The 15490-nt window shown below is 50.0% G+C and overlaps 1 protein-coding gene across 6 annotated transcripts in view; it reads left to right on the top strand.

Moving 5' to 3' along the window:
* The window catches only part of FAM219A (family with sequence similarity 219 member A), a 61448-nt gene extending 46171 nt beyond the window's left edge, over window positions 1–15277 (top strand). For 2 of the 6 annotated variants that reach the window (XM_059889499.1, XM_002689802.6), the window contains exons 2-6: window positions 5613–5661; window positions 9041–9143; window positions 9403–9483; window positions 10100–10154; window positions 12356–15277. In XM_059889499.1, the coding sequence (XP_059745482.1) occupies window positions 5613–5661; window positions 9041–9143; window positions 9403–9483; window positions 10100–10154; window positions 12356–12514 (447 nt within the window). In that variant the 3' untranslated portion in view covers window positions 12515–15277. Of the gene's footprint in view, window positions 1–5612; window positions 5713–9040; window positions 9144–9402; window positions 9484–10099; window positions 10155–12355 lie in introns of all 6 variants that reach the window. The other 4 variants (XM_059889498.1, XM_003586417.5, XM_005210356.4 and 1 more) reach the window with 3 other exon arrangements.
* The last annotated feature ends 213 nt before the right edge of the window (window positions 15278–15490 follow it).

Raw genomic sequence — 15490 nt, 5'->3', positions numbered from 1 at the left:
CTGCTTCCACTCCTATCCAGCCACCAAGAGTCCCTCTTTTCCTAAACCCCTTAGCATTTTCCCCCTTCTTTTACTTAACTAGGCTTTTAGAAATGAACTCCCTTAACTTTCCCCCCACCTTTCTGTCTCCATGTTATCTGCATCCTCCACCTATTTTCACCTCCCTTCCATTTCAGCAAGGAGTGTTCCTCCTCTTATCTGATTCTGGTTCTATCTTCTCTTGACTCCTCAAAGACCATAGTCCATCAAACATCTCCCTTTCTACTCAATTTTCTTCCCCTCAATGTGAAACAGTGGTCATGTGTTCCCTCCCTTCAAAGAATCCTTCAACTCCAAAACTCTCTGACTGGCATTCATTCTCACTCTGTCTTCTCAGTTTAGCTCCTTGAGAGAACAGCCTGTGTTCACTGTTTCTACTTCCTCATCTCCTATTCCCTCCTACATCCCTTGTATTCTGGGCTCTGTTCTTACCATTCAACCAAAACTCTGTTTGCTGAGGTCACCTATGACTTCCTCACTTCTAAATATTATCTTTATCTTATGGAATCATGTATTAGTTTTGACACTGTTGATTTGTTTCACCTGAAAACTGCTTGAATATCTTCCTGGATCTTTTTCTACATCTTGTCTTTCTGCTCCTACTCAGTCTTCTTCTTCCACTCATTTCCTAAGGTTGGATGCTCTCCAGGACTCTATTCTTGGTTCCTGTCTGCTTCACTGTGCTTGTTCTCCCTGAGGTTATTCTCCTCTGTGGGCTTCAATTACCATCAGTCCACAGCTCTTCCTTGAGATCCTGAACCTCAATTCCTACTGACTAATGATGTCATCTAGTGTCCAAAAGACACTTCAAAGCTCAACCTGTCCCAAACTGAGCTCATCTGGTTTTCCCTGACCATAGTTATGCCTTCTCCTGCATTGTCTGTTTTAATAATTACTACAAGCATCCCTTTCCCAGTTACCCCACACAGAAAACTAGGAGTGTCTGGACTCCTTCTACATTTTATCTCTGAGATCTGCCACTCTACTCTCTTTAACATCCTCCTTTATGGCTTTTTATCTTCTGCTTAGTTCAGGTCTCTGTCATCTCTTGCTGGCACTGTTGCAATAGTTCCCTAAATCCCAGTCTCATTTCCTTCCCACAAATCTTGTACATGACTTTTAGAGTGTCCTTCTCCATCTCAAATCTCATCATGTTACTCCCCTACTCAAGGCTTCACTGGCTCCTCTGCCACCATCTTCTGAGTAAAGAACAAAATCAAGGCCCATCTTCCACCATCATCTGAGCCCTGCTGGCCCTGCAACTTTATTTCCTGTCACTGTTCATCATCATACCTTCTAGGTTTCCACTGTAGCAAAATATTGACTGTTTCTTGAATGTGCAATGCTAGTTTCAGGCTTCTGAGCCTTTGCAGATGTTCCCTGAACATCCTTCCTCTTAAGATAACTGGGAAACTGATGTTTGGAGATCTTTTCAAAAGTCCTCCTCTGGGAAGTTTTCTCTGACCACCCTCCCTTTGTCCCTTTCCCTCTACATTTATGGCTCTTGTTACATTTACTGATAATTACCGGGAGCTCCTTAAGAATGGGTCTATTTCTATATATCTTGATGAGCCCCAGGCTGACCGCTGATAACTGAGGGAAATGCAGCGTAAGGAAGTGAGGAGAGAGAGGAGACAGAATGCTCCCTGATCAGGCCCCTCTTCACCCTGTTGAGTGAGCATCTCTTCCACAGATATCTCCCCACATAAGCCAGGCCCCAACCTGGGTGGTGACAGGCCTGCTGCTGTGGATTGGTCACTGCCAGAGTACACTGTTCATGGCTGTGTGTCCCACAGAGCCTGTACTAATAAAAGCCTCATAGCTATACCACACATAGAGTGTGCTGGATGTAGTATATATACTAAAGTGGAAGTGAAGTCATTCAGTCATGTCCGACTCTTTGTGACCCCATGGGCGGTAGCCTGCACCAGGCTCCTCCGTCCATGGGATTTTCTAGGCAAGAGTACTGGAGTGGGTTGCTATTTCCTTCTCCAGGGAATCTTCCTGACCCAGGGATCGAACCCAGGTCTCCCGCATTGTAGACAGACGCTTTATCATCTGAGCCACCAGGGAAGTCCTATATATATACTAAATACTACTCTAAATGCTTGCATATTAAGCACTAGATTACATAGTCTCACTTTATCCTCACAGAAACCTTTGACATAGGTATTAGTATAAGCCCCACTTTACAGATGTAGAAACTAAAGCCCAGATCACATAGCTAGTGTTATAAATGGAGGAGCCAAGATTTTTTTTTTAAAGAGTAGTCTAAGTGGTAATTTGTTGAAGCTAGTAATTTGTTTGATAAGTACCCAGGATCTCACTATACTGTTTTCTCTGTTTTCATGTAAATTTAATAAGTTCTATAGTAAAGCATTTTTAAAAGATTGGGCTAAATCAATGTGTTTTAAACTCCCTCCCCCACCTTTCTTTTAAAGCAATAAAACCTTTTCTTCAACCAAAATCTTGCAGAAAGACTCCTATGTAAGTGAAATCAAAATGGATCTATTCTGGGGATTTCCCTGATGGTCCAGTGGTTGGGAATCACCTTGCAATGCAGGGGATGCGGGTTTGATACCTGGTCCGGGAACTAGGATCCCCTGTGTTGCAGAGTAGCTAAGCCCTGTGTGCCGCAACATGCCTATGCACCACAACCAGAGAGCCCACGCACCGCAATGCAAGATCCCACATGACACAGTGGAATCCCGTGTGCCACAGCTAAGACCTGATAAAGCCAAATAAATATGTAAAAACGGATCTATTCTAGTTTTAGGGAAGCCAGACCCCCTCCTGTTGCTCTCCTTTCGCACTCAGCCCTGCCCAAGGCCCAGGGTTCAGGAAACACAGTTGAATAAAAATCACTGGACCAGACTAACTCTGAAGATTCTTCTGGTACTTCTGCCTTCCTCTAGTTATATTGGTTTTGCGCTGGTCATTAGCTGATTTATTCCATCCCAGAAACAGTGAGATTGAGCTATTAATCATCTCCATAGTCTTTGGAGAATTTGCGTGCAGGGTTGTAGAAACATGCGCTGCTGTTAGAGATGCATTTCAATGTCTGTCTCTGCTGAGTGTTTATTAATAACCTTGCTAATCACCACTCTAGTTTCTGGATCTAGCTAACTCCTGTCAGATGTCCTTGGGGGGCATTTTAAATTTTCCCTGATTTCTTCGAGCCAGATGCTTCCTTCTGCCTGGATTCCTCTCTGATACTTGTATTCATGAATATTTCACATCTAATCTCCCTGATTATATTTCCATGTGGTGGTCATGGTGCATTGGCTGCACTTCCCAGGAAAGACATACAGGAAGCCCACAGTGAAGGCTTGAGTTTGCAGGCACAGTGCCAGAATCTTTGTTCCTGCCTCAAAGTTGGCCTTCCATCAAGGACAGTGATGGGGAAACGCTGAATGGGACCTCATAGTCTAGGGCTTTACATGCTGGCTCTTGACCTAAAGGGATTGGCAGTGTCACTCAGGAATCCCAGTGGCCTTAGGGAACACATGTGGGTCCCTGTGACCAGAGTCACTCAACAGCTTCCCACTCAGGCCCCATCCTTCCTGCACTGGCCCCCTCCAGTGTTGCCACCCAGGACCTCCAGCCTGAGAAAAGACACTCTGATGGACTCATCTGCATCAAGGAGAGAAAAGTTAGCCACAAACGCCCAAGCACTTGAGTTCTTGAAGTTAACTGTGGGAGAAAGCAGAGGTGATGGTCAAAGAGGCAAGATGAGCCAGGGGGCATAGTGTCCTGGAAGCCAGGGGAGGAACCCTTTCCAAATGGACATAGTGTGTGTGACATGTGACAAACACTACAGAAAGAGGAAAGGAAATTAGAAATCTGCCAGTGCATCCCTGGGAGGGCCCCACAGGCACGTTTGTGGGTTCTACCTTTGAGAAGCCCTCGCTCAGGCGGCCTTGGGAGTGAGCGTCCCTGCAGCCTAGTGCTCACCGGCTGGTCTCCATGTCCCCTGCAGGCAGCACTGTTTTGACCACAGAGAGACATGGATGGGTCACTAGAGGCCTCCTTCTCCAGGGCAGCAGGGGACAGGTGCTGCCAGAGATCAGTCTCCCAAGGAGGAGACGAGCCAGGGAGGCAGAGGATGAAGGACGTGGAAAGACCAGTGGCTTGGGAGGTTGCCTGGGATGCATGCACTGAGCCCCCAGTCCCCCAAACCTGTTCTACCCTTCTGTCCCATTCCCTGACAGCTAAGGCTGGGAATCAGAGAAGAGGACACAGGCCCGGGTTCTGCCCTCAGGAACTCACAAACCACTGTGGCAACACAGCCCACCCAGGCCTTGCACTCTGGATGGCCTAAAGAAACACAGACAAGGCCAGGATTTCCCTCTAAAACATTCTAGACTTTTCCCTTTTCCTTTAGTGGCAAGCATGTTTTCATCCCCCCCTGCTTCATTCTAAAGGGAAACTAAACCACCATAATGGCTGCATAGCCTTCCTTTAACAGTCACCAGAAGCCACTCAGATCCCTGGGCCTGGCCCCACAGGGCCCATCCTCCAGCATTCTCCCTGCCTCTCTGTCTGCTCTCCGTGTCCCCAGAGGCAGAATAGGCACAGCCCTGGAGCCTCTCTGCGATCCTCTGACCTTAAGCTTACCACTCTGTGACCCTAGGTGGATGGTTAGGATGGCAGCATCCTATGTCCATGGCTGGTTATCAGTTCCTCAGGGAGAGGGTGAATGACTCCAGCACCTTCCAACTGACTGAGGCAGAGTAGGACAAGGCCCTGGATCTTGTAGCAGAGATTTAGGGGTGTTCTGGAGAGAATAGTGAGGCTAAAGTAGGACTTGGAGCAGCATAACACCCATAGCAATGGGAAGAAGTCGGTAAAGAGGGCAGTGAGGGAGACCAAAATGGTTCCAGACCCTGGACAATGCACAGAATGCATGCTGTCTTGTCATCTGTAGTGTCCAGCCCTGTCTGGGCAACACAGGATGAGCTGGCCACCGGCTGACTTGCCATTGTTTGTCTTCTCACCTGCCATTCCAAGCCAACCATTCAGGTTCTCTCGGGAGACACTCTTTAGGATCCATCTGTGAAATGGAGACGTTCTCACCAGAACTGCATGGCTACAGCCTGGAAGTCTAGCCTGGCTCAGCCAGTTAGTTCTCTGGATCCTGGGAAGGGATCAGCCAGAGCTGGGGAAACAGAGGAAGAAGGCCCGTCTCAGGGAGCACCTGCTCAGACCTTAATCCAGACTTAAACTCACAGGAACCTAGAAAGATCTTTCTAAACAAGGCAGGGCCCTAAGGAGCATGGCGACTAGTATGGGAGGCAAGAGAAGGTCCTGTGGGTTTAAAGAATCACAGTAGGCTTCCTGGGGGTGGCAGATGACATGGGACTTAAAGGACAGACACCCAGATGGGTGTAAATGGGGCCGAGATCCTGGGCTCTTCCACCCAGCTCCCGATCTTCCTTCCGTGGTAGACGGGTCTATCCCTCCCTTCCTGAACGCCACCTGCTGCCAGGGAGAAATACCCACAGAGGACAGGTGAGAACAGCCCCCTGTGTTCACCTCCTAACAGCTCCCTGTCCCCCTGCTTTCTCCCCCAGGACCCAGCCGCCGCCTCCATCTCAGACGGAGACTGTGACGCCCGGGAGGGTGAGTCAGTAGCCATGAATTACAAACCATCCCCGCTCCAAGTGAAGCTGGGTGAGTGTGTCTGGGGGGTGAGGGAGATGTTGGGCGTGGACAGGCAAGGTGCGCTGGGCTGGGTCTGCAAAGAGGTACAGCTCAGGCTAGATAATTCTAAGACTCTAGCCACGAAGTCACTGGCACCACCAGGTACCTTCTCTCCTGCAAGGCCAAGAGGGAGGTGATAATTCTCTACAGACGCCCAGAGCTCTAGAGGCATCTCTAGGGCCCAGAAGGTTCCAGGTGTTCTGGAGCATAGCTGCAGGAACCCCAGAGAGAGGGTCGGAAGCCCCATCAGACACTGGACCAGGTTGAGAGGAAGCTGCCTTAGAAGTGGGCATCAGTTCCTGTGTCTGAGGGCAGAAAGGAGTGAGGCTCCCGAAGCCTGGAACCTGGCTCCTCTCCCCTAGAAGCTGAGCCCCTCTCTCCCTTCCTAGTCAGCCTATCTGGATATCTCCGGATCTTGTTGGCTCCTGTTTGGAGGAACTTTCCCTTAGTTTCTTAATAAACCCAAAGCTCTCCTGGCTTCCCAGGGTCACCTTGGGGGTTTATCTCACGTCCACTCCAAAGTCAGTTTATGCTGCCGCCCGATCCTTTGAGCCACCTCTCTCCCAGTCACTGCCCAGAGCTCCTTCAGCTGCTGCACTTGCTTTACCTCCCCCCAAACACCACCTCTCTCCCTCAGGGACCATCTCACTCACCCAAGGCTGCCATACATAACAGACTTCTAATTTTTAAAAAATGGTTTCACTAATTTTGAGCGTATACAAATTTTCTTCTCTGATTTCTCTTCTCTTTCAAAAAAATGATTTGTTAAAAGCACTTTCTTCCTTCTAGACTTTTTGAATGGCTTTAAAATTTAATATACTTTTTAAAAAGTGCAATGGATTAGATTATGCTATTAGTATAAAAGCATGTTTCTGTTTCTTAGTTTTAAGGTCATTTAATGGAATAAAGATCACAGCACCGTGAAAAAACAAAAAACAAACAAAAAAAATGGTTTCAGGAATTCCTGGCAGTCCAGTGGTTAGGACACTTCATTTCCACTGCTGAGGGCCTGGATTCAGTCCCTGGTCAGGGTACTAAGATCCCACAGGCCATGAGGTGCAGCCGTCAATAAATAAATAAACAATTTGTTTTCATGAGTGAAAATATAGCTCACACAGTACATCCAGGAAAGAGTTAACAATTAAATGCAGGCCATGACCATCCTTCAGAACTTCTCTGCCATCCCGGCTGCACTCCTGCTCATCTTTCTCCCCAGGCTCCAACTGCCCATCAAATACTGGGCCCTCTCCTTAGTCCTGAGAAATCTGTTTCAAACCTTGCTCTGCAGCTGCCAGGACACCTTTTCAGAGTCCTGTTATATTATTCAGCTTTTCTTTTTTCCTTTTAACTTGCTTTTCTCCTTCCAGACCAAATCCAGGGAGCCCCTCAGGCTGTTTTTCTAAACAAGAGAACAGTCCTCTCTGTGGAATTTATTCGTCTTCCCAGGACAGGACACCAGACTCAAACTGCAGCCAGTTTATTTGCTTATTATTGTTTAATTTAACAACACAAGTATTTAACAAGTATAACTTCTTTACTCTTTCCCGTCATTTTCTCCTCAGAGATCATCATTCCAAGCGTTTTGTTTTTGGTTTTTAGTTTTTTCTAGTTTTATTTTATATTTAAACACAAGTGGTATCATACTGTCCACATTTTCTGAAATTTTTTTCTTTTTTGTTTTCTGATTAACGTCTTAGAGCCCCTTCTAAAATATCAATATATAGAGAATGACTTCTTTTAATAGTTGCATTGTAGTCTGTAGTTTGCTTTTGCAGTTTATTAGCATTTTTTCACTGTTTCAAACAATTCCAGCATGCTTTTAAAAACAACGTTTTCCCCGCTGACCATTGTATTACCACCACAGCTCCTCTAGAAAAATTCACAGCCTTATCCCAGTTGCACTGAGGAGAGTCCCCACCAGGAACTTATAAGGCAAATTGCACCCCCTAGAGGCTTGGGGTGGTAATGGCAGCTGCCTGCGGGGAAAGGAGGTGGAGGTGGGTTTGAGGGCGTGAGACAGATGAGCAGGGCAAAGAAAGAGGGTTAGAGAGTGGGAGATGAGAGACATGGAGGTCGAGAAAATTCCAGAGTACAGTAGCTATAAATGCCCATCCCATCCTTCCTCTCTGGAACTTGTTGTTTTGTGAGAGCTTTCCCCTGGCAGTCCTTTTGCCGGTATCGGAGCTGCTGTGAGGAGGAGGAATGGGTAGACAGGCCTCCTGTAGGGCCCAGGCAGAAACTGACATCTGGTAGCAGAGCCACACACCAGGCACTGGGTCCCTTGGTTGCCAGTCCCATGAATCTGGTAGGTTCTAGAGCCTCGGAGAATCCACAGGCTGACCGAGGAGTCAGAAGTAGTCTCGGCAGAGGGCTCCCCCAGCCTGCTGCCCTTACCCTGCCTGCCCCATGCTGCCCCTCCCGCTCCACAACCTTCAGCGGCTTCTCTTCCTTTTCCATTGAGCCCAGACTCCTCTGCTTGGCATTCAGGCCTTCATGCTCCAAGTCTGTAATCAGAGGGGCCCCCAGTCCCTTGTGCACAGGATCTCATACGTGACTGGTGACACAGATGTCTGCTGAATAAATAAATGACTGAATAAATGTGTCCAACTTTTCTAACCTGACCTTCCTCCATCTTCATCCTTCCATCCGGTCCAGATCCACACTTATTACACTCACTTCTAAATGCACTTTTCTATACACTACCCTTCCTTCCTCAAATGCCCTCCTCTCTCTACCTCAAGTGGGCTTCCCTGGTGGTTCAGAAGGTAGAACATCTGCCTGCAGTGCAGGAGACCCAGGTTCAATCCCTAGGTTGGGAAGACCCCCTGGAGAAAGGAATGGCTACCCACTCCAGTGTTCTTGCCTAGCGGAAGCTAGCAGACAAAGAAGCCTGGTGGGCTACAGTCTATGGGGTCACACACAGTTGGACACAACTGAGCGACTAACATTTTCACACTCCACCTCAAGGTGTCACCTGCAGGAAGCCCTGCCACCCTTCTATTCCATCTCTCCCTCTCCAGCTTTTCTCTGGATCAAACACATGCTAGCTAGCCCACTTGGGAGTACAGTTCCTGGAAGATGGGGGTCAGCCTCCTCCTGTCGCCCTTCACTATCTTCCTCAGGTTGGGCAGAGCAAAGCACTGTCTCTTTCAAGATGCAGGGCCTAGAGTTGGATCCTTGCCTCAGTTCTTAGAGAAGCAAGGGGTTTCACCATGGAGGCCAGCCCAGGCTGTCCTGAGTGGTAAGGCAGGTTGGCCCTGGTGGCAGGACACAGCTTCTTTCCCATGTTCCCCTGCAGAGAAGCAGCGGGAGCTGGCCCGGAAGGGCTCCCTGAAGAATGGCAGCATGGGTAGCCCTGTCAACCAGCAACCCAAGAAGAACAATGTCATGGCCCGGACAAGGTAGGGCCCCGCCCCACCCCACCAGGACCCTGCCAGCCGGCTCCTGTCTCTGCTGGTTCTGAGCCTCCCCTCTTCCCTCCCTCCTCAGGCCCAGCTCCTCTCTGAGAGGAGAGAATCTCATCGGATCAAGGTGGTGGGGTGGGATGGGGTAGGGTGGGGTGGGGGTGGAGAGGGAGGTTGTAGGGTGTGGCCCAACCCAGTTCCTTGCCATGCTGGTGTGCTTCAGTTGCCAATCCAGTCCCTCAAATTCTCCACCCAGGCTGGTTGTCCCAAATAAAGGCTACTCCTCGCTTGACCAGAGCCCGGATGAGAAACCACTGGTAGCCCTTGACACGGACAGGTGTGTATGGAGACATCGGGGCAGCCAGGCAAGCCAGAGCAGTGTGGGAATGGGAATAAACAAGTGGGCTGAACAGGCCACACCTGCTTTACTGTCAGAATGAGGGTGTCCCTCAGCCAGGAGCTCTCCAAGGGTGAATCCCCAAAGAATGGAGATGGGGGGAGCAGAGACAGAAAAGGGGATCAGTGCAATCTGCTGCTGTTCCAGGACAGCTGACCTGGCAGCTGCCCCTAGAATGGGCCCTGATGCCGTGGTACCCTGCCCACTCTGAGGGAGGAGCCCTACTGCAGGGCACAGACCTACCTAGATCTAGACTTTGGGAAAACCCAACAAACCCAGGTGATTTGAACCTAGGAAAAAGAGGGGCAAGGCTGTGGGGTAGTAGCAGCTTGATTTAGAAAGAGGTTAAGGGTAGTAACTATTTAGAAGGGTGGGGCTAAGGAACCTGGCTTAAAACTGCATTCCCACAGCAAGCATGGTTTCTGCTAAGATTGTGCGTTTATTTGGAAGTGTGGGGGGAGGGGGCAGTATTGACTGATGTGGGGGAGGGTAAAGAGAGTTTTCTATTTAATGTCTGGAAATAACTTCCTCTTTGCCTTCTCTCCTCTGCCGCCAGTGATGATGACTTTGACATGTCCAGATACTCCTCCTCTGGCTACTCCTCTGCTGAGGTGAGGCCCCACTGCTTCCTGCCCTAAACGCACCTTAGTAGGACCACCTATAGGGGAAGGGGTGGGGCTAACACCAAAACACCCTGAGCAGAGCAGTGGGCAATAGAATGGGAAAGACTAGAGATCTCTTCAAGAAAATTAGAGATACCAAGGGAACATTTCATGCAAAGATGGACACAATAAAGGACAAAAATGGTATGGACCTAACAGAGGCAGAAGATATTAAGAAGTGGTGGCAAGAATACACAGAAGAACTATACAAAAAAGATCTTTATGATCCAGATAACCACGATGATGTGATCACTCACCTTGAGTGCTGGAATGCAAAGTCAAGTGGGCCTTAGGAAGCATCACTATGAACAAAGCTAGTGGAGGTGATGGAATTCCAGTTGAGTTATTTCAAATCCTAAAAGATGACATTGTGAAAGGGCTGCACTCAATATGCCAGCAAGTTTGGAAAACTCAGTAGTGGCCATAGGACTGGAAAAGGTCAGTGTTCATTCCAATCTCAAAGAAAGGCAATGCCAAAGAATGTTCAAACAACTGCACAATTGCACTCATTTCACACACTAGTGAAGTAATGTTCAAAATTCTCCAAGCCAGGCTTCAGCAATACGTGAACCATGAACTTCCAGATGTTCAAGCTGGATTTAGAAAAGGTAGAGGAACCAGAGATCAAATTGCCAACATCTGCTGGATCGTAGAAAAAGCAAGAGAGTTCCAGAAAAACATGTACTTCTGCTTTATTGACTATGCCAAAGCCTTTTACTGTGTGGATCACAATAAACTGTGGAAAATTCTTCAAGAGATGGAAATACCAGACCACCTTTCCTGCCTCCAGAGAAATCTGTATGCAAGTCGAGAAGCAACAGTTAGAACTGGACATGGAACAACAGACTGGTACCAATCGGAAAGGAGTACGTCAAGGCTGTATATTGTCACCCTGCTTATTTAGCTTATATGCAGTGTACATCATGCAAAATGCCAGGCTGGATGAAGCACAAGCCGGAATCAAGATTGCTGGGAGAAATATCAATAACCTCAGATATGCAGATGACACCACCCTTATGGCAGAAAGTGAAGAAGAACTAAAGAGCCTCTTGATGAAAGTGAAAGAGGAGAGTGAAAAAGTTGGCTTAAAGCTCAACATTCAGAAAACTAAGATCACGGTATCTGGTCCCATCACTTCATGGCAAATAGATGGGGAAACAATGGAAATAGTGACAGACTTTATTTGGGGGGGCTCCAAAATCACTGCAGATGGTGATTGCAGCCATGAGATTAAAACACACTTGCTCCTTGGAAGAAAAGCAATGACCAACCTAGACAGCATATTAAAATGCAGAGACTTTACTTTGCCAACAAAGGTCTGTCTAGTCAAAGCTATGGTTTTTCCAGTAGTCATGTATGGATGTGAGAGTTGGACCATAAAGAAGGCTGAACACCAAAGAATTGATGCTTTTGAACTGTGGTGTTGGAGAAGACTCTTGAGAGTCCCTTGACTGCAAGGAGATCAAACCAGTCAATCCTGAAGGAAATCAGTCCTGAATGTTCATTGTAAGGATTGAAGCTGAAGCTGAAACTCCAATACTTTGGCCACCTGATGTGAAGAACTGACTCATTGGAAAAGACTCTGATGCTGGGAAAGGCTGAAGGCAGGAGGAGAAGGATGAGATGTTTGGATGGCATCACTGACTCGATGGACATGAGATTGAGCGAACTCAGGGAGTTGGTGATGGACAGAGAAGCCCAGTGTGTTGCAGTCCATGGGTCGCAAAGAGTCAGACGCGCCTGAACTGAGGTGGAGCCGGTGCTGGGTGGGGCTAAGATCTGACTCCACCTCCAGTGGCGGGCGCACAGGGTTAGGGGCAGGGTTCGGACCCAGGTTGGGACAGGGCCCTGAACTACAACGGGGTGTGATATAGAGACGACAGCTTATGGGCGAGGGCCTGAAAGGGACGGGGCGAACAGAAGCAGGACCTGAGGTGGGAAGTTGCCCTTAGAAAGGGGTGGGGTGAGTAGCAGGGCCAGGTGGAGCCCCAGGAGGATGTGCCTGTAAGGGAAGCCAGAAATGAGGCTGGGCCTAAAAGGAGGTGCAAAGCCTGGGGTTTCTGGAGAGCCAGGGATGGGACAGGGCTGGGTGTGAACGGCTGGTGCCTGCGGATGGCCCCGAGCCTGACCTCCCTCCCCTTTGTCTACAGCAGATCAACCAAGATTTGAACATCCAGCTGCTGAAGGATGGCTACCGGTTAGATGAAATCCCCGACGACGAGGACCTGGACCTCATTCCCCCCAAGTCCGTGAACCCCACCTGCATGTGCTGCCAGGCCACGTCCTCCACCGCCTGCCACATCCAGTAGCGGGCGGGGCCGCTGCGGCCGCCGGGGTGGGGCCGCCAGGGGCGAGCTTGGACCCTGCAGGGGCCAACCCCTCCCCTGCTCGTCCACTTGCCCCCCGGGGCCCCGCGCCCCCTACAGCCGCCAACCTCGTAACAGTCATTGCTTCCTCCTATGGTAGGACGTGTACCTCTGTGTGTTCATGGAGCCGGAGAAACCAAAACCGGGTCTCTCTCCACCCAGGGGGGCTGAGGAGGGGAGGGCTGTTTGTTCAGTTACTTGGGGGACCTTGCCCAGCATCCTGCCCCCTCCCTGAAGCCTGTCTAGTGGAGGAAAGGGGTGACTGGACTTCGTGGAGGCTAACGGTAATGAGTAAGGGGCAGGATCACGAAGCCAGGGGTTTGGCTCCACCGCAGTGAAGCCAGGAACCCCCAGCACCAGCCAAGGAAAGGGGCTGGGAGGGAGAAAGGTCCAGGCCAACAGGGTCAGGGCCCAGCCCCACAGAGCCGCCTCCACATGCTCCCTTGCTGGCCCATGTACCATTTGTGTTTCTCCCCTCATCTCCAGATGGGAAGTCTGGCAAAGCTGCCCAGTGGGATATTGTCCCCCATCCATCGGATCACTGCCATCTTCCTCATCTTTGCCCCATTCACCTCCTTCCTTGCTGTCTGGATTGTGTGGCGGGTGAGGTGGGCCTTAGAGACAGCCAGAGTTTAGGTGGTGTGATCCGTCCTCAGCTGCCCCTAACTAACACATCTATCTCTCTGCACCCCTTCCCATGCCCCCCACATTTCTGTTCTGTTCATCTGTCCTGGGCTGGAAGCAGGAGGTAAGGCTGGCCTCAAAAGCCCCATTGTGGTCTTACTCTAGCACAAGATCCTAGAGGCTGTTCCCCAGGAAGAATCTTCAAGAAAGCAAGCCTGGGAGAATACAGTGGCAGCAGGTGTATGGTGGGGATGGCTTGGCAGAATGTGTGTGCACCTGGAGCTGTCAGAGCGTGTGTCTGCATCTCTGGGCTGGGCCTGTCTCTCTAGATGACTGTGGTGACCATGGTGGGGAAATGACTGTGTGACCTGTTAACAGTGTGAGAGGCTGCTCAGCAGTTCAGTGGACCAACAGCCCTGGGCTGGGGGGTCAGAAGTCTGAGTTCTGGTCCTCGCTCCAGCATGCTTCCTCTTACCTCCAACAAGTCAGTTATGTTCTGGGCCTTCTGTTTCCTCCATGGTATAGTGAGCAGCATCTGAAATTATTTTGAAGGTTATTTCAAACCTGAAGAAATTTCTTCACAGGAATTTCCTTGGAGGTGGATAGGGAGGTCTCTGGGTGTCTTCAGGTATACCTGGGGTCTTCCTGAGCTGCATGTCTGTGTGGAGAAAAGAGGGGCAAGTTCCTGTGGGACCTGTGTATGTCTGAATACATGTGGATCTTTGGGGGAATGTGAGTGTGTGTGTCTGTGAATGTATATGTATATGTGGGTATCTATTGTGTGTGTAGCTGTACCTGTGTGTGTAACTGTACCTACGTGTGTAGCTGCATACAGTGTATAGCTATATCTATGGGGTGTGTGAGAGTCAGCATGTATGTACCTACTGCTGCTTCTGCCACTGTTACTCATTGGTGGAGGGGCGGAGGTGGTGGCCAGAAAAGCTGAGGATGAAAATCAAGAGGGAGGAGGGGACCAAGGCCCTGTCCTGGGCCTGGGCAATACAGACCTGCCCCAGGTGAAGAAAAACGAAAGCTCAGATGGCCTACACCCGCTCAGGTCTCTGCTCCTTGAACCTCATATCCCAGGGCCAGTCCTCAGGCTGACCCCATCCCGCACACGCTGGCCAGTCCACTCTAATACATACCACTCACATGCTGCAAGTGTGCGCAGGCCACACCCACAGCCCAGTCCCTGGCTGCCATCCTGGGAGGCTGGAAAGGGGAGAGGGCAGAGAGAAGAGAGAGCAAGGCTGCTGGCTTAGGAAGGGTATCACCTCTCCCTGCACCACACCCAGGGGCTGCCAGCTCCCTTCAACTTCTCCAACCCAACCCCACCCCCTCTTAGTTCAGGGACCCTGGTTAGATGATGAGGAAATGCCAAAGGGAGGCAAAGGACAGAGAAGTCAGCTGCAGGACTCACATGGCCCAGACTGGCCCCCATCTGAGCCCATTGCTCCCACCCTGATCAGCAGACCCACCCCCTGTCATCTGGGCACCAGAGCCATGCTTCCTACTACCACCACCCCAGGCTCCTTGACTCACCCTTCAAGAACACGGGTACCTCCTCTTTTCCAGGCAGGGCCCCCACCAGGGCTCATTTAGACTGCTGCCTTTGCTGCTGACATGCTGTGTGACTCTGGCCCACTGCTCAACCTCTCTGGCCCTGAGGAACAAGGGAAAGGCTCCCTCCCCACAAGATATACCTAATCCCCTGGCAGACAGGGGCTTCTCGCTGAGGCCATGTGGTGGAGAGAAGTAGGAAGCTGGTGGCTAGTACCCTCTGGGTGTAGGGAGAGTGCGCAGTTCCCACCTTCCTACCCAGGAGGTTGGAGGGGAGAACGGAGGCCTTGGTTTGCCCCTGTCGCCCTCCCCCTTGTAGATACTGCCTTAACACTCCCTGCCCTCAGCACTGGCTGCCACCCAGCCAGGTTTCTCCGTGCTCACTAATTTATTTCCAGGAAGGTGTGTGGAAGACATGAGCCGTGTATAATATTTTTTTTAACATTTCCATCGCAGTATTGACCATCATCCTTGGTTGTGTATCGTGTAACACAAATAATGATATTAAAAGCATCAAACAAAGCTAGCCTCAGCTCCCTACCTGGGGTCGGGGCCAGGGGCAGATGGGCCGGGAACGGCAGAGAACTGACCCTCTGAGCTTCACCCCTAAGAATCTCCATTCCTCTTCACCACAGTGAGAAGCTTGGCCTAGAAGGTCTCTGGGGACCTTGTGAACTCTTGGAAATTGGGCCCTTTTGAGAGGCTGAAGGCAGGAAGAGACTGGGGTGGGGAGTC

Source organism: Bos taurus, chromosome 8 (assembly GCF_002263795.3).
Source record: "Bos taurus isolate L1 Dominette 01449 registration number 42190680 breed Hereford chromosome 8, ARS-UCD2.0, whole genome shotgun sequence".
Taxonomy (NCBI): domain Eukaryota; kingdom Metazoa; phylum Chordata; class Mammalia; order Artiodactyla; family Bovidae; genus Bos; species Bos taurus.
Note: the sequence above shows the minus strand (reverse complement) of the source record. Positions and strands in the feature narration are given on the sequence as shown.